The following is a 26,898-nucleotide window of genomic DNA, read 5'->3' on the forward strand; positions in this document are numbered from 1 at the left end:
TACAGTTAGGGCCTGATCTGAGCTGATCTACACAGAGCGTGATCCCACTAACTCCAGCAAGGCCCAAGTCATCACTATCTGTGACAAACGGGCTCTGAGGCAGTGATGGGCATTACATCTCACGTATGTGCCCATTCCCGCTCTGTGCTCAGTCCATCAGAGCTAAATCTCAGACCACAAACTGCACTGCAGTTGGATCCCGGCGTTCTCACTTCTTGTCGCGGCCTGCTCGAATGAGCAGCCCGTGCACTCCGCAGCAGCTACAACTGAACGCTTAGAAATATGCAGCCCCGATACCAACGATCTCTGCTTTTCCGCACACGGCTGTGCTCGTGCCCCTCAATCCCGCTCTGCAGCACCTGCTATCCCACCCGGGGCGCGCCTTCTCGCTGTCTGTCTGTCTGTCTGTCTGTCTCTCTCACACCGCTCTGCAGGGAACAAGACGGGAGCAGTCAGTACATCAGCTAGTACTCCACCAAGAACAGCACGAGCCGAATCGGTAGGCAAACAACATCCCACCGCCTCTGGGTCTGGGAACAGGGACCGGAAATCGCCTCGCTATCGATTCCTCAAGGAGAGGACTCCGGTGGACTCGGACACCGGAAGTCGTCGGAACTGTGCGATCACTATGACAACGGACGGAAGTAGCGTCAGTTGGCTCGAGCAGGCGGACATGACGTAGAGTTTGCGGCGGAGGTGGCTGTTGAGCCGGGCCGGAGCCATGTCAGCGGGGAGTACGGGGCAGCGAGACTCGGGGGCTGCTGCAGGGTGAGGCGGGAGCCAGGATTCCAGAGTCTGGTTCGGTTGGTGGCTGGGAGTTTGGAGTGAGCATTTCGGCGCGGGGGTCCGGTCCGAGATCGGTCGCTGAGGGTTGGGGCGGTTAGAGACTTCGTTGGGCGGTGTGGGGGGTGTCAGTGCTGAGCTGAGGCTGAGCGAATTTTGTTTTCCAGACGCCGCAGTAAATGGGACCAGCCCGGTCCGTCTCCTGCTCTTTTTATTCTCCCTGGTACGGCTCCACTACCTGGCCGTCCCTTCCCGAGCTGCGGAGATGGCATTCCCGGTGTGGCGGGTTCTGAGAGCTCTGCGGCCCCCTCAGGAGCTCTGGATGCAGCTGCTGCTGTGGCAGCGAAAATCAATGCAATGCTCATGGCTAAAGGGAAACTGAAACCAACCGCGAACACTACAGACAAGGTGAGTGAGTGGCGGGGTAAGGGGTTGTGATCACCTCTCTTTATGTCTGCGGTAATACATGAATAAACTGTTACCAGGATGATCTAGTATCTAGGTTTTGAGGTTGAAAGCACATTCCATTGAACTATGAAAAATTTCAGATATTTTATCAATTTTCTGAAAAGAATATATTATTTTTAAGAGTTTAAAATGACTTAAATATAATGGAAAAATGATCATTGGACAGGAAGCTCTACCTTGGAACTTGGATGATACAAAATTAAACAGAAAGAACCAACTTTGTATTCAGAGGCATTAGAAACTGAGATGCTACTGTTATTAAGAACATAAGAATGGCCATACTGGGTTAGCCCAATAATCCATCTAGCCCAGTATCCTGTCTTCCATCAGTGGCCAAGGCCAGGTGCTTCAGAGGGAATGAACAACACAGGTAATCATCAAGTGATCACCTTCTGGGAAGCAGAGATTAGGGACACTTCGGAGCATCGTTTTGCATTCCTGCCTATTCTGGCTAATAGCCATTGGTGGACCTGTTCTCCGTGAACTAATCTAGTTCTTTTTTCGAACCCTGTTATAATTTTGGCCTTTACAACATCCCTGGCAAAGAGTTCCACAGGTTGACTGTGTGTTGTGTGAAGAAATACTTCCTTTTGTTTGTTTTAAACCTGCTGCCTATTAATTTTATTTGGTGACCCTTAGTTCTTGTGTTATGAGAAGGAGTAAATAACGCTTCCTCATTTACTTTCTCCACACCAGTCATGATTTTATAGATCTCTATCATATCCCCCCTTAGTTGTCTCCTTTCCAAGCTGAAAAATCCCAGTCATATTAATCTTTTCTCATATGGAAGCTGTTCCATACTCCTAATTATTTTTGTTGCCCTTTTCTGTACCCTTTCCAGTTCCAATATATCTTTTTTGAGATGGGGCAACCAGATCTGCATGAAGTATTGAAGATGTGGGCGTACCATGGATTTATATAGAAGCAATATATTTTCGGTCTTATTTTCTTTCCTATTGAGAGATCAGTTTTACAGTTCTCAAGAAAAACATAATTTAACTTGATTTAATAATACTTAGAACCTCTTCAAAGTACTTTATGCATATTAAATCTTCAATCCTATAAAAGAACATGGTTAACTTTAAGCTTTAACAAGTAATCTGTTTGAGTGCATACTACTCCCATGGTTAAACTTCAGTCTGTGTTATGTTCAGGGCCTTAACTAAGGAATCCTCACAATAAGTTTTCCATTGTAGAGATGCAAAAACAGACACACAAGATAAGTAATTTGCTCACAAATTCACATAAGGTACACTGACACTGCATCTGAAGGTGTAATTTCCAGATAAGGTAGGCATACATGCCCCCACCTTTGATCAAGCTAGCATGCTAATCATGTCACTGTAGTGGGGGCAGCAGCACTGTCTAGCTGTCTGAGTATAATCCCATCTGAGACCCTAAGGACATACAGAGGTCACTAGCCCGTGCCACTGCCTGTGCTGCCACAACTACACTGTTATTTTTTAGCACACTAGCTCAATTAAAGTTAGCAGAGGTGTGTCTACTAAAACTGGAAATTATACTTCCTGCTGCAGCATAGAGAAACCCTCTAGTCAGTGGTAGAACCAGATTTGGAACTCAGATGTCCCTGCCTCCTAGCCTCCTGTTCTAGCCAGTGGACATGTAATGTTAATAAACTTTTATTTAAAAACTGTGGCTCTTTATGGTACATTTTACGCTGTCATTTCCAGTACTTGCTAATGTTAGAAAGAACCATCAATTTGACCAAGTTTGCATAATCTAACAGGACCAGTGCTGTGAAATAGCATTAAAAATGTAGTCCTTATTTTGTCAGGGTCTTTATTCACTGAGTAAAAATATTGAAATGATGGTGGAAGGTATAGCCAAAACTTGCTTTGGAAATCCATTATATGGGCTTATGTAGAAAACATTTCTCTAAGATCTCTTTGCTGCCAGGAATCTTCAGAATTTTGCTAACTGGTGAAATTCAGACCATTCGTTGATTAGTTTGTTTCACAGGAGGTTAATCACAGAACCTCATTCTCTATTTTTTCATGATATTGGCACCAATATGAGGATCTGAAATTTTCAGCCTAAGTAGGGTTGTGCACCCCTGGAAAGAGACATAGGAAGATATTTTGATTTGAAGCAGTCTTCAAAATCAGCGTGGAAGAAGCTTGAAGTGTATCCACTCTCTGTATTGGGATGTTTTGAGTATTATAAAGTGTATTGTAATTTCTCACGTTTTCTATTGTACTTTGTTTCCATAAACACCAATGGTGCCATGTATTTCATAAGAAAACAGTCTACTTAAAAACCATTCTGCCAATTAATTAGGAAGAACAAAAGTATGAAAAGAGGTCTTTTTTCTCCTCTTATTTCATATCTTGCTGTAGCTAAATTCCAAGTGATGACATCTCTGTAATAACTCACTCTGCTGTCAAGCAATGGCATGACTTCAAATTGGGCATGAGCATGTAGAACTGAAAAGACATAATTTTACAGATGGGTTTTCTTAATTCATATGCTTCTACTTAAGAAAGAGAGAAAAATATAATAAATGGGGAAGATAAACAGGGCTGTTTTAAGATTTGGGTCTATGCATGGCTTTACCACAGAGACTCTGTGTGACTTTAGGAAAGATAATTTCATGCCTTAGTTCCTTATCTATAAAATAAGGATAAAACTTCTCTGACAGGTGTTTGTCTAACCTGTTCTTAAAAGCCTCCAATAATCGGGATTCCACAACTTCCTTTGGAAGCCTATTGCAGTATTTAACCATCTTTAAAGCTAGAAATTTTTTTCTTGCTGTAGATTAAGCTGATTACTTCTTGTCCTGTTCTCAGTGAACTCATGACAACTGATCACTATCCTCTTTATAATATCCCTTAACATATTTTAAGACTACTAGGTCCCTCCTTGTCTTTTCTCAAGACTAAACATATCCAATATTTTAAATCCTTCCTCTTTAGTCAGGTTTTTCTAAACCCTTTATCATTTTTGTTGCTTTCCTCTAGATTCTTTCCAGTTTGTCCATATCGTCTTATAGCGTGGTGCCTAAAACTGGACATAGTACACTGACCAATGCCGAGCAGAGCGGAACAATTACTTCCTATGTCCTACATAGGACACTCTGTTAATACATCTCAAAACTATATTAGCATCAGATTATTGGCTCCTAATTCATTTTTAATGCATTATTACCTCCAGATTCTTTTCTGCAGTACTACTGCCTAGCAATTCTTACCATTTTGTATTTGTGCATTTAATTTTTCCTTCAGAAGTCTAGGACATTGCACTTGTCATTATTGAATTTAATTTAGTTAATTTCAGTCCAGTTCTTCAATTTATCAAGATCATTTTGAATTCTAATCCTGTCCTCGAAAGTGATGCAGCCCATCCTGTCTATACCTCTTTGTGCCTCTGTTATGATTGTTTTACTCTAGTTTCTAGAAACCATTTCTGAGATAAGGGAACCATTTTATTATGCACTGTACATAGTAAAGGACAGTCCAAGCTTGGAAGAGCTTACAGTTTAAACTAAGTATGAAAAAAGTATTATTTTCATTTTACACATGGGGAATTGAGGCAAATAAAAATTGTCTTCTCCAAAGTCTCTCAGGAATCCAGTTCCTTACCCACCAAGACCTTTCTCAGTTTCTCTGTCTGTAAAATGGAAATAGTAATACCCATCTCACAGAAGTTTTGTGAGGATTAATCAGTTGATATTTGTACAGGATGTTTGAAGATGTGAAAAGCTAGGTTGGTAATAAATACTAGATATAACCAATACTTTATTTTATTGTTTGTAAAGCAAATGAGTTCTATGAGTGAAAGGGGATATAGAAAGACAGTTATTTGTGTTAAAGGACCATTTTGGTCAGTTTGTTCTATTATATCGTGCAATTGAGTACTGCCCTGTATCAAACTTTTGTAATGGTCTGTTGAAGCTACAGGCCCCAGGAAAAAGTCCGGCTACAAGCAAAAGTAAAGATGACCTAGTTGTAGCAGAAGTGGAAATCAATGATGTGCCCCTCACATGCAGAAACCTGTTGACAAGAGGACAAACTCAGGATGAGGTGTGTAAAGAAGCTGCGTCTCATTCTTTGGCTCTTACAGCTTGGTGTTTTCAGCTGTTTTTAAAGTTTAAAAGGATTAATGTTCATCAATTCAGGGAAGGTTCCTAGCAAAAGTGTTTGGGTTTTGGTAGGGAGAGGGAAGAGGTCTGTAACACACATTGTAACTTACTGGCCAGAGTGACTTGATTCTGAATTTGAAACCATGCACTATAATAGTGAAATATGTGTCTGCTTGTAAAAATATTAAAAATAATGTACATAGACACATCATGCTGAGACATGGCAGCATTTATGACTGGAACAACATTTGGCTCTCCCATGAGTTAGTTTTAATGTTCCAGTTTGTGGACTCCATGTTATTAAAGTTGAATGACTAGATTAGAACTCTGCTTACCAGGGACTGATAAAATTAATCTTGCTTATGATGTTGGAATAGAAATGCCTTCTGTTCCAGATGGTCTTATTTATCTTGGGTATGAGTTTGATTACTTGCTTAACTGGAACATTTGTAAATGCATTGATTTTTTTCTTGATCTTTCCTTCTCTTGCCTATAGAGGCAACACCTCTGCAGTCATTGTAGAAATATAGGAATTGTCATACTTGATCAGACCCTGGTCCAGCTATTCTGGACTTCTGTCTCTGACTGTAGTTGGTATCAGATGCTTCAAATGAAGATGTAAGAAACAAAGTGAAATAAACTTCCCATGAAAGAAGTGTCTTGCTAATGCCCATTAATTAGAAGTTAGATTATTTCCTGAAGCCAGAGGATTTATGGTCCTTTTTTTTTTTTTAATTAAAGAAACCCCTCTAATTTTGGTACCACAAACAAAATTATCTTTTTACGCTTTAAATATATTATCTTTCAATGTAATTTTATGTTGTCTTGTATAATTAAAGGTAAATAGAAGTGCCCAATATAACTTTTGTGTACTATTTGTACTCTCTTTATCAGGTAACCTCTCTAAAATAAACATTCCTTGTCTTTTCGATCTCTCTTCATACTAAAATGTTTCCATACCTTTGATCAGTTTAATTTTCACTGGCTATCTGGGTCCCTGTTTCTGTTACCACTTGTCTCATAACTAAGGCCCTACTTAATTTGCAATATTGCGGAAATTGTGGATCCTGCTATATTAGGCTTTCACTGCTCTTTTGTCAGATCTATGTGGCTCCTGCTGTCAGCCCCGTGCATTAATGACTGTAATGTCATTGCAGCAAAATGTTTACTTATCAAAAAGACTCAGCAGGCATAATAATACTTGTGTTTATATTGTTCCACAAATTTTTTCTTAAACAAATAGGTCTTCTCGGGCTTTTCCAAATTACTGCAATTCAGAAATGTCCATTATTATTTTTCCATGATTTTCCATGTCTTATCCACAACTCAACTACCATTTTTTGACAATCATCCCACGATTCAAGTAGGGCCTTACTCATAACAGATTTTTATTTATTTATTTTTATGTCTGCAGATAAGTCGTCTGAGTGGAGCAGCAGTCTCTACTCGAGGGAGGTTCATGACTGTGGAGGAGAAAGCAAAAGTAGGACCTGGGTTTGTAGTTTTTTTTAAATAATTATTTGGCGCCATGGTTGAATGCTTATTTGGATATACATAGTTAACCTCAAAGACTCTCTCTGATGTAGCAGGGTAAGTCAGTATTGTGGTTAGTTATGGAGGCTTTTAATAGGCTAATTATCATCAGGTTGAAATATTGACTGCATGTCTAGCTGTGTTTGTGTAGCATCTAGCACAGTTGGGTCCTCATCCATGATTAGGCACTTAGTCACTGCAGTGGTGCAAATACTACATAACTATGATGGTAACTGAAAACAAATATGAAGCAAAAACTGCTTTCAGCTGCTCCCAGGAAGTTCAATACCTGTGAAGGTTTATCGCTATTGTCAGGTATTTCAGTGTGTGGCATTATGAGCATTTCAAGAATAACTTATTTACATTGAGACTAGAAATTCTTGCTTTGAGATTCAAGTGAAGTTTTAAATTAGTAATTAATCAAAATGCTGTTGATGGAATTGCAGCATTACGTAAATTTTGAAGCACATTTTCTTTACATAACCAGCTCAAGGATAGGTGCCTTCATGAATGCTACAAGGGTGGAGTTTCCGTTTTCATATGTAGATACAAATTTCATATTTTCCTACATTATTAAAATGACGTGTATGGGAGATGTCATACAGTTAATTACGGAACTCTGGATTATGGCTTTCATGCTGTTAGAGTGAAATCCTATCCCCAAGTCAATGGGAGTTTTGCCTTTGGCTTTAGTGGAACAAGATTGTCACCCCTACTGAGGAGCACACTGATGTAGGGCTTGTCACCTCTTGAGCTGGTAGTCTTGTCACAGCAACAGTCTAGGAAATGGCAACAGATGGGAGCATGCTAATACAGGCAAACCAGAAAGTGAAACTGGCAGCTTGGGGAATTGAACCAGATGAGTGAAATCCAAATAGTAGATGCAATGTAAATGATGGAAAGTAATTCTATTTTTTAAGTTCATGGTTTTAATAATCTAAAGAGACTTCAGTCATTCAGATAAGAAACTTGTGAATTTTTTAATGTAGACTGTGTCACTTTCCCTATCAAGGGTCATGAAATTAGATGAAAAATACATAGTTAAGAAATATTCATTTTATCTACACCTTCTCAGGCTGCTGATCTCTGCTTTGCTGCCATTTCTTTCAGAATTCACTTGTTGATCTTACTTTTCCTTGATAAGTATATATAGCATTATCAGAACCATAATGGAATTGGGCTGAATTCCTTACTGGATGATTGTGTCAGTGCTTTAATAGAATGTTTTGGTTTTCTTTTAATAGGGATCGGCCTTTGTATCTCCATGTCCAGGGACAGACACGGGAGCTAGTTGACAGTAAGCAATATATAGTTTTGTGTCCTGTATTGTTGGGGTTTTTTAATTAATTTGATATATATTTACTATGAGCTGTAAATCATCTGGGAGAAGGTAACACTCCATGCACTAGTGGTAAATCCCTTGTTGGTTGAAAAGTCAGAAGCAACTTCCATTGCATTCACAAAGTCATCAAACTAAGGTTTTGATGGACCACAACATGTGACTTGTTGAGCTCAGGTGCACCCCCACAATCAAAGGAATAATCTGCCATATGTCCCCAGGTGACGCACAGCAAAATCTGGCATGGTGGGACATATGTGGAGAGACCATCTCTCTGATCGTGTATATTCAAATCTAAGGACACAGCTGCAGTACTGCAACTGTGCCACTGTAGTGCTTCAGTTTAGAGGCTACCTATGCCAATTGGATGGGTTCTCCCATTGGTGAAGGTAATCCTCCTTCCTGAGAGGCGGTAGTTAGGTTGATGGAAGAATTCTGTCTGCACTGGGAGTTAGGTCAGCATAGCTTCATCTCTCAGACATGTGGATTTTTTACACCCCTGAGGCACATAGCTATGCCAATGTACACTCCCAGTATAGACCAGTCCACAGTGTTATTTTTAGAAAAGGTGAGTTTTGAATTAGAGGGGCCAGACTGCATAGCCCACCAAGACAAATTTTTAAAAAGCAAAGGAATAAGTGAAGCTGTTAACTGCCATCTGCTCTTCTTGTCGGTTACCTCCTACATATTTGCAGCCCACCCTCATCCTGATAAACCAGTGTGCAACCTTTCATGTGATGTACAGACTTGCCAACATATGCAGATTTCAATTATATAATTTCTACATTAATATTTTTAAATAATTGCTAATATAGATCACCCAATTGCATAGATCATCCTAAACATTACTGAAAACAAACACATCTTGTTACTACTTGCAGTCTGACACAAGGTTCCCAGTTTTGGGCCAGAATCCCTGTTGGGTCCCCATGTTGGAAGTTCTGGTGGCAAAGGGGCAGCATAGGTCACTATTTCCTGTTCTCCCTTGCAGGCCCCATCATAATGGGATGCTGGAATATCTCTGGAACACTCTGCTTCAGCTATGTGGAGTAGCCCCATAGGTAGCTATGTGTGGCAGTAGCCACTTGGAATAGGAATTGTGGGCCATGCCAGCCCCTAGACCAGGCCTGAATTCAGCAATTGCAAAGATACAATAAAGGGACCTTTGCTCCCTTATATTTGCTAGACTGCATCTGGACATCAGCCATATTTATTTGTTCTATGTTTGTGCATTGATGACTAATATAGAATTAGTATGGCTTGCATTTACATTGTTTGTGATTCTGTACATCATTTTTATCTATATTTGTAAGAAAGTGAGGTATGGTGGCCAAGATTTTTTTTGCATCTGGAACCATAGACTCCATTAACATGAGCTTCTAGTATTTTTCCATTTTAATTTCAAACACATTTAATTTAAAAAATTTAATGTTGTTTACTTTGAAATTCTGAACTAGTATTCTGTCTGCAAGTATACCAATAGCAAAATTTCATCCGGAATCTGGGATGCACAAATGAGCTGGAACCAGAGCTATTAAGTTCTAATGTTTTACCAGAATGTAATGTTCACAGGGCTTCCCAATACAAACAGGTCTTTTATTTTAACCCATTTTGAGAAACACAAACGAGGTTGAAAAATAGGAAACCAGTTTAAAAAAATTGTAAAGGTTGAGAACTCACAGGAAAGAGATTTTCATTTAGGTGTAATGGGTAGTGTTAAGGATGAAACCCATGGATTCTTCGTATTAGAGACCAGAAAGTGTAGCTGTGGAACTGTTTTTTAAAACTGTTTTTAGGATTTCTAATCAATAGGTGTTATGCTTCCATTTTGTTTCTCATACATGATGGCGATGATCCCTGAGAGCACATGTAATTTTGCTTGTTTAAGCGTTAAATTAATAATTAACTAAAATCAATAACGAATGGTTAAGTTAATGGAGAAAGAATGATTTGTTTGAATCCCAGAAACAATGAGATATTAAACTCAATGTGAAAGGTACTCATGTATTCATGATGAGAAAACGACTTTAAATGACACCTGTATTATTTTTAAAATATCTTTAATTTGATTGTTCTTTTAGTTAAAAAAAATGAAGAAAATAGTTCTCTCCGAGGTGAAGTCACTTCCCCAAGTTTCAGCTGGGAAAAAATTACTAGCAAAAAATAAAAATACCCCAAAAATTTATAATGCAAATGAGAGCAAACATTTAGTAGTAGTATCAGTAGCTGTGATTCTTTTCTGGTAGAGAGTTATTGAAATCAGTAAAATCCTCAAGATGACTTAGTTTTCAGGAGTCTAAATGTGTGTGGAGTAGTGTGCATATGAATTAAATGATATATTTAATATAACAAATAATGTGAGGATGCAGTAAATTAAGTGGCCCAGGAGTAGAATTGCAGTACAGTGAATGTATAAGAGAACCATTTTTTCTCATCAGTTGCCTTAGTTTGCTTTTGGCCACATATCTTAGCCACATGTCCTTTTAGCACTCAGAAGTTAGCATGTGTATAATACTAGTATAAATGTAGTGTATTTTTTCTGTGTAAACTGAATGGAATGCCAGGGCTGTATTTTCTTTAGTATCCTATCACTTTAAGGGTTGGAACTCTGCTGAAGAGGTCAGAGTGAAACAGATCTGGGGAGCCAGCAGTTTATTGCTCCTGGAAGACTTTCCAACAGTGGGTTGTTTGTGTTTTGTTTTTGTTTTGCAACCTGTGCATCTTTGTTTGGATTCTGAAAGATTTTATTAAAATGCTCCTGTTTCAAACAGCCTCCTGGTTTGAGAGTATAATATCTACCTGGTGTAAGGATTGGCATTTACACTCTGGAAATAGAAAAGACGTGACTGAAATCCTGTGTATGTAATATCAAGGCATTAAGAGCAGGCAAGCTGGTAATGCAGACATTGTTTACAGAAAGAGCAGATTTCTGGCTTGGATAGTCTAATCAAAGGAAAGGAATTAAAGTATGAAGAACCCTAAGACCTTGTCATTTGCTAGCATCCCTTTCCTGAAATTAAAATGGTATTGTGTTATACTCAACAGGAGCTGTAAACCGAATTAAAGAAATAATTACTAATGGAGTAGTGAAAGCTGCCACTGGTTCCAGTCCAACTTTCAATGGAGCTACAGTTACTGTTTATCACCAACCTGCTCCCATTGCCCAGCTGTCTCCTGCTGTTGGTCAGAAGCCTCCATTCCAGTCAGGGGTATGTAATGCATACTTCTGATTCTTTTCGTATTTTTATGCTCAGATTATAAGATTTACCCATTTGTACATTTGTGTTTTTAAACTCTTATTCACTCTGATAGCTGGAGGACTAAGAAGGTGGAGTCTGTAAAGTGGGACTCTGCTGATACCATCCTCCTAGAAGAAGGGGATGGAGAGAGCAGTCCTACTTACAGAAGAGCAGAGGACTGACTGTACCATCCAACATTTAAACTTCCTTTTACAGAAGTCAGAATAGTTAACCTTTGAAAATGAGTTGTACAGTTTATACATGGAATGATTAGCTGTCTATTGTTATGTTTGCAGATGCATTATGTTCAGGACAAATTATTTGTTGGTCTGGAACATGCTGTACCTACATTTAATGTGAAGGAAAAGGTGGAAGGGCCCGGCTGCTCCTACTTACAACACATTCAAATTGAGACTGGTGCCAAGGTCTTCCTACGTGGGAAGGGCTCAGGCTGTATAGAGCCAGCTTCAGGCAGAGAAGCCTTTGAACCTATGTACATCTACATAAGGTATGGGTAATTTTAAGATTCCATGAATTGTGAATGTAATTTCAGGTTTTGCTGAAAGCATAGAAATATTTTCATCTGACAACTGCGTAAGTTTGAATGAAACAGTCTCTAATGTAGCAACTGCTCTTCTTAAGAGGTAAAATTGCATTCAGTTTAATCTTAACTTATTGCTTTGAACAAGAACACGGTACAACTTAGTTCTGGTTGGACTTGTTTAGAGATGATGTACTCCGTTTAAATCTTTCATAAAACACTACTATATCTATAGACGCCTCCATTACTCTAAGCACATGCAAATTGCTACTGAGAGCAGCAGATGGGCTACAGGAAGAATGTAGTATTTTCCTTTTACTGTTAACAGACGGTGCCTTACAAGTTGTAGAATTTAAAAAGGAAAAACCAATGTCCCTCTTCCAGTCAGGCTACTGACCCCTAGTACTTCTTGCAGCAGCTAACCCTCTTTGAATTTTCATTTTAAAAGGAAGTGGGGGGCACATTTACTTTCTAAATAACAGTAAAAGTTCAGAGGCCCAGATGTGCCGTTGAGCAGACAGGCAGTTGTTCACCAGTATGAAGGGAGATGGGAAAGGCCTGGTACTGAGATGCCAAAGCAGGAAGTAACAAGGAAGAAGAACCCAAATCATAAAATTCAGTCATAAAATATCCAGAGGGGTAGCCGTGTTAGTCTGTATACAGCAAAAACAACAAGAGTCCTGTAGCATCTTAAAGACTAACAAATTTCTGCGGGCATAAGCTTTCGGGCTGCAACCCACTTCGTCAGAGGCATCATGCATCTGTACGAAAGCTTATGCCCGCAGAAATTTGTTAGTCTTTACGATGCTACAGGACTCTAGTTTTTTTGTTTTGTTTGTTTGTTTGTTTTTTTAGTCATAAAAGAGCAAGATCACTAATGCACTTTTTTGAAGTTCCTGACTCTTTGTTTTTCAGTCATCCAAAACCAGAAGGTCTGGCAGCTGCTAAAAAGCTGTGTGAGAATCTATTGCAAACTGTAAGTGACTCTTCATGGTGGTTTATTCATGTAACTGAGATTTCAGTGTCCCTTTTAGCTCTGCTATGCCTCAGTGTTTTAACAGCTTTTATTATGCTCTAAGCAAAACCTTTCATAAGCTGTGACATGCTGGTGGTGGTGTGTTATAAGGAAACATCTGGCTTTTATTTTGGAGGGATATTAAATTTAAGAACCCACTTTCAGAAAGGAACCTTGAATGTGTGCAAATGTCTTTTTTAAGCAGCAGAAGAAAACTAAAATTAATCAGTGTGTGTACCACCTACAGGGACCCTGCTGTCTCTCATGGTGGTTGTGCCCCTCTTATCATACCTTCCTTATAGTTTCAGGAGAAACTATCTGTTGCAACATAACATCTTGTCCAATGCCAGTTCATGTCTTGCTCATATACAGATGTATATAGAATCCACTTCTTATATCTTCCTTTGTTATGATGTTAGGATATAGTGCCTAAAATAGCTCAATCTGGTGTGCCAAGTTCTTCCCTGTACTATCAGCACTCAAATATGGGCTCCTCATGGCCTTTTGGGCATTCTAAAATAAACTTCTGTGGACAAAAATACTTCAGAATGTCTTATCTAACCTTAGTAACTCAATCAATAAATCTCTGATACAAATCTGTCATACTAACAAACCATACCAGTGATTTAGCTTTGTCCTTTTCCCTTTATTGCTTGGCTCATTAACATTACTGTGATTGTGGTAGAACCTAGAGTCAGGGCCACATTACGCTGGTTGCTGGACAAACGTTGTAAGAAACATTCTTTGCTCCGAAGAGGCTAGTTTGACATGGTTCATGATGTACATTTATTTGCTAATCTATTGGTGTCCTTTGAAGGTTCATGCTGAATACTCCCGATTTGTGAATCAAATAACCACTGCAGTACCTTTGGCAGGTATGTGTTAACATCTCTGAAGTTTGCAAGTTACATTGTTTCTATGAGCAATATTTACATTTAGGTCTATATCAGTCACATAGTATTGGGCAACAGTCTATTTTTTCCTCTCTTAATTTTGAAAGTCTTTCCTCTCATTTATCTTCATTGAATAACAGCCTGCCTTCTTTACCTTTCTTTGTCAATTAAATGGATTTTTTAAGATTCTGCAGCAGATTTAGAAGTCATTTTTTTAAATTTTCTTTCTCCTCCACCAGGTTTCACACAACCTGCTGCTATAAATAGCATACCTCCTCAACCATCATACTATCCATCCAATGGCTACCAGTCTGGTTATCCTGTTGTTCCCCCTCCTCAGCAGCCAGTTCAACCACCTTATGGAGTACCAGGCATAGTACCACCTGCAGTGCCATTGGCACCTGGCGTGTTAACAACTTTACCCACAGGAGTACCACCTGTGCCCACACAGTACCCAATTTCACAAGTTCAACCTCCAGCTAGTACTGGCCAGGTAGGTCAAGGGAGGGCTAATTTGGCCTAAAGTTCTTGGCTAACAAGGTTCTGCCTCTGCTAACAGAGAAACCTTTATAGTAGCTCTAGACCCCAGACTTTTTCTTCAAGATATGCTTGTAAAATACTTCTGCTATTTTGTTGGATTAGTACCTTCAAGTCAGATACTGCCACAGTGACCTAAGAGAAGACAAATCCATACCATGTATCCATTCGTCAGGCAAAAATGTCTTGAATTTCCTTTATTATTTTAATGTTGGAAGTAATCTTAATTACCACAGGCATTGTCACAAACTTCACTACAGTTACACTGATAGAGCAGGTTTGAATAGCTATAAATAGCGATCACTTTAAGATAGCATTCTACAACTTTGATACTTAATAGGCCTTTAAATTAATAAATACAATTTTTAAATTATTTGCCTTTTTAGTACTTATTAGAAGAAATCAGTGAAGTGTATTTTATTCCTTTCCTTTAATCAGTTTTAACTGCTGTCTTTGTTAGTATATTGTCAGATTCTTACATGCTATGCTTTTAATTTTTGTGGTCACTAGAGTCCACTGAGTGGTCCTTTTCTTCCTGCTGCCCCAGTAAAAACAACCTTGCCAACTGGTACAGCGCCACAAGTCCAACCACAGCCTCATGGCCAAAAGAGGCGCTTCACTGAGGAGCTACCAGATGAGAGAGAGTCAGGACTGCTGGGATACCAGGTGGAATAAAATAAGCAATTTTAGTACCTGCCCCCAGTCCCCTTCCCTACAAAGAGACTTTGCTTGTAAATTGACTATTCTTAATGTAGTTTGAGTTGTTTCATGACTGTCATCTTAGACCTTTAGGGGATGCTAGTGAATTATTAAATAGAATTTTAAATGTAATCATGAATGATGAAGATGAGACTTCACACTTTTTTGGAATAGATACACTATTTGCATCTAGTGCCTCCCATTTATTTCAGAGGAAAATTAAATAATTCTTTCCTTTTCACAGTCTTCCATAATGAAAAACAATCATTGCTTTTGTTGTGAGATGAAGTATGTTGATTGCTTCCAGGATCATCTTCTCCGGTTTCTGGCAGTTTTAATAGTTAGGATGGTTAGAGTAAGGCTAGACTTAATTTTTTTGTGTGAGATAGCATGAGGCATAAAATTATGAGATAAAATCTTATTCCACACAGACAGCCATATTTAATTTAATAAAGATTTAATATAATTTACAACTTTTCCTCAGACATTTCTACGTGTAAGGGAAGTTTCCACTGTGGAAAATTGCCTTCTCATGCCTGAAATTTTTTCCTGATTCTAAATTGCCCCTGGTAAAATTTAGCCAAACTTGCATATAAAAGCCTGTTTTGGCAGAAAACATTAAAAAATTACCCAGGATCAGAATCACAAATAGCAGATACATTTTCACCCACAAATGTATGTGAGGTGAAAATTATTGTGTCAAGTACCATTGTGTTTTAGCCTATGAAAGAAGTAGATAGTTATCTGACTGCTTAATGGCTGTATTGTCGAGCACTGTGGGGAAGATAGACTACGTGATGTAAGGTCTCTTCTACCTCAGCACTCGAGCCCAGATTTTAAAAAAATATTTAGGCGTTGCAGTGTTCAGCATTTCAATGTCTAACTGGCTCGGAAGCCTACATTTAATTTTCCAAGTGGGTTAAAGCACTTAGAACGCTGAATACCTTTAAAAATCTGGGCCTTAGAAACTGTGGTTATGGGTGCAATAGAAAATTCTTTGACAATTCATAGATACTTATATACATAAGTTACCTTGTTCAGGATACAGTAGGGAAAAGCATTTTGCATAACTACACTAGAGAGCAATAGATATTTCCCGTTATTTTACGTATAATGCAATCACAAAAATATTAGACCAAGAAAATTAGACACATTAAACCCTGTCTGTAGTTTGCAATATACTCCGAAAGGTTGGGCTTCCTGACATTTTCATAAAGGAGCTGTAGCTTATATCATAGTTGTAGATTTGCTAATGCCATGTGTTTTTCTGCTCATAGCATGGACCCATTCATATGACTAATTTAGGTACAGGCTTCTCCAGTCAGAGTGAAAACGATGGGGCAGGATCGAAGCCAGCAAGTTCCTCAGGAAAGGAGAGAGAGAGGGACAGGTAAATGTTGTGTTTAACTATAGTACAAAAGGATTACAATCATATATGTTAATCCTAAAGAAAAGTTGAACTAATTGTTTCTCAACTGGTGGGTGGTGACCCATGCAGGGGTCACAAAAGCCAATGAAGGGTGGTTGTGAGGCACTGAAAATTTTCTTACAATCTAAAGAAAATCTTGCTTCCCACTCCCTGCATGCCCTTACCTTCAAGGTAGAGTATTCTTTATCAACCTCTTGAAACACGTTCACAAATTATATAGGCTTCTCACAGATGTTTTTAGAAAGTGAAGGCATTGCAAATATTTATTTTTACTTCAAATAAGGATTTGTCAATTCAAAGAGATTGAGAAATAGTGTTCTAGATCTTATTTGAGGTCATGAAGAAATACATCTGGGATATTGGTAACATTTTAAAAACTTTCAAAGTGTGAGAGCTGGTGACAGAGTATTCTCTGTCAAGGAGATCCAGCTCTGAAACAAACTTCCAGATTCATAAGGTGAATCCAGTGTTAGTCAATATTTAGGGAATGCTGCATAACCTTTCTCTTAGGAGAAGCAAGAATGGCACAATATAAACACCCTCACTCCTGCCAAACCTGAAGCAAATTCCCCAAACATAGCTTTCTGCCTCTCCCCATAAAGGGAAAAAAGTCAGACTGCAGGAAGCCCTGTAGCTTTTGATTTTATGTGGAAGGTGCTCTGATACTGTAGTGATGGGCGTTGGTATAGAATATTAAAAGAGAGTAATGCAGTTGTCCCCAACTCTTGCTAATAAACCTTACATCACACAACTGTGTAGTCTCTAATTATGTGTATTAAATAGAACCTTCAAGGTGCCCATGTATAAAATGGGGTAATCACATGATTTTTTTACTGTAACCTTTGCTCTTCCTTATCTTATTCTCTATATCCCGTATTGTTTGTTGTTCACACTTATTATATTACATCTAAAATTAGACTGAGCCCTTCAGGACAGGAACATGTAACATTTTTACTTGCTCTAGAAAGCAGGTAAAATAATAATTATTGAATAATCAAATAAAGTAACCAAATAGCTTAATAATTATTTAATTATGAAATAATCATTTAATAATTTTAGAAGTACTGTATTATTTAATAATTTAATTAAATAATACTTTTATTTAAACAGGCAGTTGATGCCTCCACCAGCTTTTCCAGTGACCGGAATGAAAATAGAATCCGAAGAAAGAAATGGATCAGGGTCCTTATTGGGCAACCACGGTGAGCACAACAGACAAAACAAATTCATATGCAAAAGCAAACTTGACTTGCAATGTACTGATCTAATGTTGACTTTGGCAAATATTGAAATGCCCAGTCAATTTTGGCCTGTCCTTGGGATTCCAACTTTAAGTGGGAAGATGGGCGTGTTCCACTGTCTTAAAAGCCATTTACATAGATGTGAACTGTCAGCACATGAGATCCCTAGCTTCTGAGAGCTGAGGTAAATGTGTGAGTGAGTGTTAGGAAAACGTTGGGAATGGTGATATTTTGAAAGAATGAGGAAAGGCTTTTTTTAATCTTGATAATCAGCCCTGGCACAGAAGCTCATGAATTGCTCTGTAATACAGGTATTTCACACGGTTATACATTACCATCAGGCTTGAATTGTATAGCTCTGTATATTAAACCAATCATTACACACAAGCCATGTGTCTAGTAGACATTCTCCCTAAGTGCTCCACAACTAACAGAAATCATTATTGGATTTCATCTTTTCATAAGGTTCTGTGGCATCAAATATTTGCTACTTGAGAGAACATTTTAAATCTTTGTACTTATAAATGCCCTGAAAGTTTAACATTTCCTTGTATCCAAGAGCTGCAGACACAGTATATTAGTTTAACCTGTTTTTCTCCACTGTTAGTGCCAGAGTTTGCCATTGTATTAGACTTATGATTAAAGTTGGACTTTTCTTTACATATTTATCTCTTAACGGTGAAATTGCAGTCACTTAAAGTCATTTGCTAACTTTACCTTTTTTTTTTGTGTTTCTTTTTTCTTTCTCTGTTCTCTTACATGGTTCTGATGGATCACATATGCTGTTGCTGTTGCTGTTTCGTGTGACCTCCGACCTTGGGTGACCATTGACCCTGTGACCTCAAAATTGTGTCCAACTAACAATTTATAATTAACGTTTTTTTTATTAATTAACTTGTTTGGGGTATTTTTATCTTTTTTCCCTTCTCTGGGGGGGAGGTGCTTTTTTTCCTCTAGATCATCCAGCTAAGAAGATGAAAACTGCTGAAAAGGGGTTTGGATTGGTGTCTTATACTGGAGATTCGTCAGATGAAGAAGAGGAACATGGTGGCCATAAAAATGCAAGTACTTTTTCGCAGGGATGGAGTTTGGGATACCAGTATCCTTCCTCACAACAACGAGCTAAACAGCAGATGCCATTTTGGATGGCACCATAGAAGCTACAGAACAGTTTTTGTACCCTCAGTTACACTTTTTTTCTCTAGCAATAATGCATGTATATTACAAAATGAACTTTGAAAATGTACATTGTTCTTACCTTTGCAGAAGCTGCTTAAAGGTGCACTATCCCCTTTTGAAAGGGGTTCTATTATATTTTTACAATCCATGTTTCTGCAGTGAATTTGTCATCTATGAAAAGTTGTTTGAAATCACAAACTCAGTACTGACTTTTTATACAGTGAGGGACTGTTCTCACAGAATGAAAACAGGGAGATATGTTACTCTCCCTGCATTTTCCATGTGCCCTGGATTGCTTCAGAAATGGAGACAGCCAGCCAGGCTGACTTTAATGCAAATTTTGTGTTTATATTTAAGTAATTTTCCTGCTGTCAACCTGTGCATGTAGTCCCATTGAGTCAGTGGTGACAACCACTTAATGTTTGGACTTTGACTGGAAAAAGGAATATCTATGCGTTACACAATTAATTTTGAGGATCGTGTTTCCTTAAATTCCTAATTTTATTTACTTTAAGCACCTCCCATGTTTGTGGTTTTTTTACCCGTTGATTCCAAAAGCAACTTCAGTAACTCAAAATAACTTTTGGTTTTGGGCAAATTTCTGTGGGGGGTGTAGTTCTTCCCCCCCTCCGCCCCCCCATAACTTTCTATTTTGGATGGATTTGTCTTGCTACTAATACTTGGACATACTCAGTATATCAATTTTATGTAATCTCCTCAAGCTATCCTTCTGTATTTCATCCCATTACACTCTAACCTCCTTCAGTTGATCCATGTGGAACTACCTGTCATGTTGGTGTCAGTCTGTCATTAATTTCCTTGTCTGATTCCACTAGTTTTGTTTCATAACTGTTTAACAAAGAAATAAAGCAACTTGGTTTGTACGTCTCCAAAGACCTGATTGCAAGCACTGCTATTGCACTGAAGCACAGAAACGGAACCTCTGAATAAATTATGGATTGTTTACAGTGACTGGAACTGCAACACGGCCTTTCTTAGCATGGCAAGCTGTTGCCAAAAAATCACTCTTTTGTATTGATAACATTGATGTGTGACTCCACTACTGTTGTGTGGGACACAATGTAAATGGAGGTGCTGGGCTGCATTTGAAAAATGAGTAATAGTTTGAAGTATTGTAATAAGTGTAACTTTTACACATTTTGACTACCTTGCAGGCTGGCTGGCTTTGTATAAACTTATTCTCTGGTTTCCTACATGTTGTAAATAATTATAGAAACATAATTTCCTTATAAATAAATGTACAAATATTATTTTTGCTTCCATCTTTTTTTCTTGAGCTCTATCAGTTAACTTTCATGGGAACAACCACATGCACCTGTGGTGGGAATGATGACAAACTGTATCCCCCTTAATTTGGTGTTTTAACAGACAGAGTTTGTTGAAATATTCTTACTAAGAAAAGCCTCTGTTATGGTATTAAAACCATTTTAACTATTTTTAATGGGACACAACTTGAAAATCACTTTTCTGTCTGAAAAAATATTGTATCTTTTATTGTTACTGGTAGCAGCTAAGACTACCATAACTGGACATTAGCAGCAGCTTCTTTTTTTCATTTGCCAGAACTTTGTGTGTTGTCACAGTGAAAAGGAGCAGAATGACTATGGGACGCATATAGCATCTTTTAAAATAGAATCAGAAAACAGATTTAAAAAAAAAAAAATGGTTGAACCATTAAGTTCCACTCATTTGTAGTACTGAGCAATCTAGAAATAAAAGAATTTTAAAGGACATTCTCCATTTAAACTTGGTCTAAATTATTTTTTAAAAACAAATGTTTCTGTTCTATTTAGGTTCTTGTGCTACCCTCACCCCCACACTGGTCCCTTTCAGTAGGTTATTAAGCAATGTAACTAATTTCTGTCCCATGGTTTGTTCTCTTTCATCCTCTGTACGGGGCAGAGTTGTGTATGCAGTGCAGTGCTTTAGTTTGGCAGAGTTTTTATTGTTGGATTTGATTTTTTAAAGTGTTTTTTAATAATTATTATTTTTTTAATGTTATATATATACATTCTATGTTTATAGCACCATATCTTGTCACCAACTTTTAAAACAAATTTCCATACATTATTTTTAATAAAACCCCAGTCCTGCAAACACTTATGCACATGAGTTCCAGAGGGGTAGCCGTGTTAGTCTGTATACAGCAAAAACAACGAGAGTTCTGTAGCACTTTAAAGACTAACAAATTTAATTTCAGCAGGCATAATCTTTCGTGAGCTTCTATCTCATTACAAGAAGTAATTTGCTCTGATCACCCATTCTCACCTCCTACTCAATGGTTGTCATTAGGCCTCAAGTACCCGGCTTTTATCCACCTACCCCATTGTTATCTATGCCCTTCCATATATATATATGTTGCCTCCTATATATGTTACCTATTTTTGCTGTATCATTTCTACCAACTGCATCTGAGGACGTGAGCTGAAGCTCACGAAAGCTTAAGCCTGCTGAAATTAAATCTGTTAGTCTTTAAAGTGCTACAGAACTCTTTGTTTTTACTTATGCACATGCTTAACTTTAAGAGGGTGAATAGTCCCACTGAAATCAGTTAAGGGTGTCAGAGTATCTGGGTCTAGTAGTTCTCTACAGTGTTTTGAAATCTGACCATCCCCATGTTTGCTTTCTGCTAATTATAGCGAACTACCCAGAAACTATCAGATAGTATTTTTGACTTTCATTGTGTTAGCAGAAATAAATATACAAAAGCCAGAAGCTGGTGGAGTAAATTGACTTTTAAAAAATTAAAATCTTATGAGATGTTGGGTGGCTGAGGAAAGGAAGTGAGTTTCAGATATAGAGGGTCACCCCATTGAGATGGCCTGACCCATTCTCGCTAAATTATATGCACAAACCCAGGGCTGCTTTTCACTAGACAAATCCCCTAGCTGGCAAAGGACAAAAGGGGTTCAAGGGCTGTCCCTCTTCCACCTTTGGGCGCCGAGCTGCCCTTGCTCCTGCCTGCTCTTCTACAGGCGCCCCTACACGGAAGGGGCGGGCCCATGCGCGGGATGGGGGGGAGCAAGGGCAACTAGAAGTGCTGCTAGGTGGCGTCAGGCTGCTCAAGCAAGCCACGGAAAGTGGAGTCGCAGCCATTTTGGTTTCGCTGCTTAGCCCTTCGGCGACTTGGATTTGAGAAGGGCCGGGCCGAAGCAGTGGCGGGTCGGCCTTTGGCGGGTGGGGTCCTGCCCTCCCCTGGCCCTGTCCGGGCGCGCGGGCGGATGCGCCGCGGAGAAGTCCCGCGTCCCTGAGACGGTGAGGAAGGGGAGCAGCCCTTGTGGCCGGGTTTTGGGGTGGGGGGAGATGGTGCCCGTCTCGGAGTAGGGCGGAGTGCCTGGAGATCCCGTGTCTCCGGCCCGCTCCGCTCCACCCCTCCCAGTCGGTCCCGGTCCAGAAGAGCCTGACACTCTTTTCTCTCTGCGCTGCAGGCGGCGGCGGCGGCGGCTTTCCCTCGCGCTGCGGGAGATGGACTCTGGAGCCCGCCAGGGCGGCGGCGGCGCCTCAGGAGGACAGTCCCGCGAGTATAAGCTGGTGATGCTGGGGGCTGGCGGCGTGGGCAAGAGCGGTGGGTGTCTCGGGCCTGCACGGAGTGTGTGATGTCCTCTAGCTCAGAAGTCGTGACTGGGGGAGAGGCTGTCTCGCGGGCCGGTCGAGGCGGGGACCGCTGCCTGGTGGGCACCCCCCGATGCAGGCGCTGGGCCCAAGCGAGGTCCGAGAGCAGCTGTAATGGGATGGAGCGTTAATTGTGCTTTAATCTCGGTCGCTGCTGTGAGCGACCCCCATGCTTGAATAACTGCTTTGCTGCTGCACTTGGAATTACCCACTGTGAGGGAGAGGAGGTGGCTTGTGGCTGAGGTAATATCTTATATTGGACCAACTTCTGTTGGTGAGCCAGAGAAGCTTTTGAGTGACACAGAGCTCTTCTTCACATTGACTGTCTGCTCTGCTTCATTGATTGTGGCGGTCACCTACATAAGGATTGGTTTGAGATTTTAAAAAATATATCTTTCCCCAGCTACTCCTACCTTTGCGTTCTCAATACTTGAAAGTATATGTGTGAAAAGCCTTGATTAAGATTGATTTTTATTAAATAAATACAGTATTGTTAAACTTGAGTTAATATTTGAGGGAGAAGGATCATAAATACTGCAGTGTTCTAGTATGTAATATCTATAAAACAGTGTTTAAAATGATTTAATGAATTAAACTGTCTTCTAGTCCCATAGTGGCCTCTCGGGTAGTGTCACGTGACATCATCATCAGCAAGTTGAAATTAACTTTTTTTTGAGGCAATAGGAGAGAATATAGTTCACAATTTTTCATATTGATAAGTACATTTTATCATATCACCGTGTAGATTTAGGGTGAAAAAATGTGCCTTTTCTCTATAAGTTGTCTGATTTTTAAAGAATGGCAAAATAGTATGCCAGTTGTATCATTTAAATGTTTCTGTGTAATCAGTAATTCTAAATATTCTATGTCCATTATCATGTCCCAACTTTCACTTTGTGTGAAGTTAGTCAGAAGGATTGGAAATCACCTGTGTAATTGTAGTTATCCAATTTTAATTTTCAGCTATGACCATGCAGTTCATCAGCCACCGGTTCCCAGAGGACCATGATCCTACAATTGGTAAGAAAAACCTCTCCAACATCTGCTCTGATTTGCAGATTAAAAAATAGTTTTTGTGGACTCGTTTACCATGAACCTCATACTCTAAAGAAAACCAGAAACTCAGCTGCGAGCAAAACATTCATAATCATATTAGTGATAACTAGACAAGTTGTTGTGAGTCCCTAGTCTGTAAAGAGGATTATGACCTGCACTAAGAACTGGACTAATGGCCAGATCTTTAAAGATTAAGTGCCTCACTCCCATTGAAATCGATGGGAGTTAGGCACCTAAATACCTTTTTAAAATAGGGACCTAAACCTGTATCCTGAGCTTTTAGCTCCTTTATATCTTTTCCTGTCTGATGTGTCAAAATAATTGTATTAGAATAAGGCTATGTTTCAGCTATGGCAGATGATAGAGCACTGGATCGGAATTTAGAAAACCTGGCTGCTACTGGCCTTCTGGGAGACCTCTCTGACACACTAGTATAGATAACTGTACTGGTCCATTAGTAGTTGGAAATATAGAATTATTAATAATGCAGAGAAGGTAAAAGTATTCATGTATTTCTGTTTAGGAAAAAACAGCTGAAGTAGTCTCATCATATAATGTTCTTTCCATTCCACTAGTATCTCAGGAGGATGTTAAACAGCAGATACTAAAGTTAGACATTTTAAAATCAGCAAGTCCAGATAACTTTCATTCAACAGTTTTAAATTAGCTCTCTGGTCCAGCGAGCTCCTTATTCTTGTTGCTTTTAATTAAGTCATATAACAGTAGGGAAGTTCCAGAAGACTGCAAGAAAGCTAATGTTGGGCAAGTATTTTAAAAGGTTAAACGGGATGACCTGGTAATTATAGGCCAGTCAGTCTGATTGATCCTGGGCAAGCTAATGGAATGGATGATATGGGAGTGAATTAATAAAGAATTAAAGGATGCTAGTCAATATGAGTTTATGAAAAATAGAGCCTGTAAACTAATCTGATATCTTTTTTGATGATGAGATTACAAAATTGGTTGATGGCATTAAAACTGGTGCCTTGTGACATTTTGATTAAAAAATTAGATCTGCACAAAGTTAACATGGCACACATTGAATAGATTAAAAGCTGACTAAGTGATAGATCTGAAAATGTAATTGTAAATGGGGTATCCTTACTGAGCTCCTGTGTTTCTAGTAGGCTTCTGTGGGGATCTTGTCTTGGCTCTGCTGCTACTTAACATTTTTAGCAGCAACTTGGAAGAAAACAAAAGAATCTCTGATAAGTTTGTTCATGACACAAATTGGGTGAGTGCTAAGTAATGAAGAGGACAAGTCACTCACTTATACAGTGTGATCTGGGTCACTTGGTAAATGACACAAGCATACTATATGTATTAATATGGCTAAATGTAAATATATCTATATAAGCTAGAGTACAAAGAATGTAGGCCATACTTTCAGGATGGGAGACTATCTTGGGAAGCAGTGACTCTAAAAAAAGATTTGGTGGTCATTGTGGATAGTCAGCTGAACATGAGCTTTCAGTTCAATGCTTTGTCCAAAAAGGGATAATGTGATCCTGTGTTGCATAAACAATGGAATCTTGAGTACAAGTAAAGAGGTTATTTAACTCTGTATTTGGCACTGGTGTGGCCACTTCTGGAATACTGTATCCAGACCTGGTGTCCACAATTCGAGGAGGACGTTGAAAAATTGGAGAGGGTTCAGTGAGGAGCAATGAGAATTATTGGAATTGGAAACCTGTCTTTTAGTGATAGATTGAGCTTCGTAAGTCTATTTAGCTTAAAGAGAATCTTAAGGGATGACCTGATTAGTCTATTAGTACCTATGTGGGGAACAAATATTTAATAATGGGTTCTTTCCTCTGGATTTCATACTATTATTTTTAGAGTACATATAGTATCCAAAATAATTGCTCTTTTCTATGGAGTTTAGATTCTTCAAATATTTCTAATTTGTCTCTTTGCCCTTCTTATTAGCTGTCTTGTCTTTTCTTTGTAAAGCAGTCCCCCCAGTTCCTCACTCCACCATGATTCTTTTGGCTGCTGTTCTGTGGACTCTTTGTTTGTCACAGTCTGGTAATGTGCCCAGTATTTAATGCAACAATCTAGGTTCTATCACACAAATTGATAGAAAGGGATTATCTTCTCCCTTATCAGTGATCAGATCATGCCTCTGCATGTGCAGTCTAAAATTGCATTGGCTGTTTACCTGCTATATCCCATTTCAGACTTGTCTAACTTATGTGCATTATTTCCCCCCTCCCAACTGTTTTGCCATTGCTGATTTTCAGGTCTCCCTGTTCTTTAAATAGAATGCCCAAGGTTTTGGTTATTTTTCTTCTGATATATTATTTGTATATTTTAAAATTAATTCTGAATGTATTTTCCACCCCTTTTCCTAATCTGTCCAGCATCCTTTTGTTTGAAAAACTCTTGGTGTATTCAGCTCAACTTCACGTTGTATGCCCAAATTGTCATCTGCAGATTCCATTAATGGGTGTTTATTGAGGTGATGTTAGTTACACATTTATTTTTTTTAAAGATGCTGATTGCATTATCTTTTAGAGGTTGACTTGTCTACCACCTATCTTTATGTATCCCGTAGTTTTAATAAGAAGATAATATAACATAATTAAAATACCTTACTTTCTGGAAGAGCACACATCCTATCTCAGGGAGCACTAAACACAAAATATATAACTGCTTCCACTATCCCAATGGGATAATTATCTTTGTTGGCCAAATATAAATTGGGAAATTGGGCGTTCCTTTCTTCTCTTGTTCTAATGGGAGCATGTGTGCGGGTATTGGATGATTGATTAAATACAGGATGGGTCCCTCCTAAGAGCTTGCAAAGTGTAATTCAAGATGTAGACAAAACAGTCTCACACCTCCTTAAGTATAGTCGGAATTAGGAACTTGTTTGCTTATCTTATTACTAAATCTCTAAGGACTCACATAGAAATTTGTTGAAATGGACATTTTTTATCACTGTACAAAACCATGGGTCAAAGTTTTAAAAGATCATGCTCTGTTGTGTGATTTCTTCAGATCCTTCTTTTGTCGCTCTTGTTGCTTCCTGATACCTGAATCAACTGCCTTGTTGACGCAGTGATATTTGTTTGTGACTCTCTTTTTTGTGCTAACTTTCCTGTTTTTATCTTTTTTTTTCTTCCTCCCATGTTGTCTGATTTCCCCTCTTCTCTCCCCACTAATATTCTTGCTTCTCTTCCGAACCCCTCTTAGCTTTTCACCCCTTCAG

The 26,898-nt window shown here is 38.9% G+C and overlaps 2 protein-coding genes and 1 non-coding gene across 11 annotated transcripts in view; all 3 read left to right on the forward strand.

Moving 5' to 3' along the window:
* The first annotated feature begins 668 nt into the window (after nt 1-668).
* Nucleotides 669-20,266, forward strand: KHDC4 (KH domain containing 4, pre-mRNA splicing factor). 4 transcript variants are annotated; one of them, XM_067539134.1, is made up of 14 exons: nt 669-768; nt 951-1,191; nt 5,163-5,291; nt 6,765-6,844; nt 8,128-8,180; nt 11,268-11,431; nt 11,758-11,969; nt 12,918-12,978; nt 13,835-13,892; nt 14,150-14,403; nt 14,958-15,113; nt 16,424-16,536; nt 17,686-17,777; nt 18,783-20,266. In XM_067539134.1, exons 1-14 carry the CDS (start codon nt 722-724, stop codon nt 18,971-18,973), a joined length of 1,851 nt encoding a protein of 616 aa, XP_067395235.1. In that variant the 5' UTR covers nt 669-721; the 3' UTR covers nt 18,974-20,266. The 4 variants fall into 4 exon arrangements, 3 of the variants coding, with proteins under 3 accessions (XP_067395235.1, XP_067395233.1, XP_067395234.1); XR_010918168.1 differs by having other exon boundaries at nt 14,958-16,536; nt 18,774-18,924; XM_067539132.1 differs by having other exon boundaries at nt 17,686-18,924.
* LOC137147315 (small Cajal body-specific RNA 4) lies at nt 11,534-11,661 on the forward strand. Its single transcript, XR_010918178.1, has one exon. It is a non-coding gene; the product is annotated as a small Cajal body-specific RNA 4 (non-coding RNA).
* A 1,733-nt stretch (nt 20,267-21,999) lies between the features above and the next one.
* Nucleotides 22,000-26,898, forward strand: part of RIT1 (Ras like without CAAX 1) — a 32,578-nt gene continuing 27,679 nt past the window's right edge. For 4 of the 6 annotated variants that reach the window (XM_067539155.1, XM_067539157.1, XM_067539156.1 and 1 more), the window contains exons 1-3: nt 22,000-22,271; nt 22,445-22,581; nt 23,592-23,648. In XM_067539155.1, coding sequence (XP_067395256.1) covers nt 22,482-22,581; nt 23,592-23,648 — 157 coding nt within the window. In that variant the 5' untranslated portion in view covers nt 22,000-22,271; nt 22,445-22,481. Of the gene's footprint in view, nt 22,272-22,444; nt 22,582-22,611; nt 22,872-23,591; nt 23,649-26,898 lie in introns of those variants that run through there. The other 2 variants (XM_067539152.1, XM_067539153.1) reach the window with 2 other exon arrangements.

The sequence above is a fragment of the Emydura macquarii genome, unplaced genomic scaffold (genome assembly GCF_026122565.2).
Source record: "Emydura macquarii macquarii isolate MOO-44397 ecotype Brisbane River unplaced genomic scaffold, CSIRO-AGI_Emac_v2 contig_527, whole genome shotgun sequence".
Lineage (NCBI taxonomy): Eukaryota > Metazoa > Chordata > Testudines > Chelidae > Emydura > Emydura macquarii.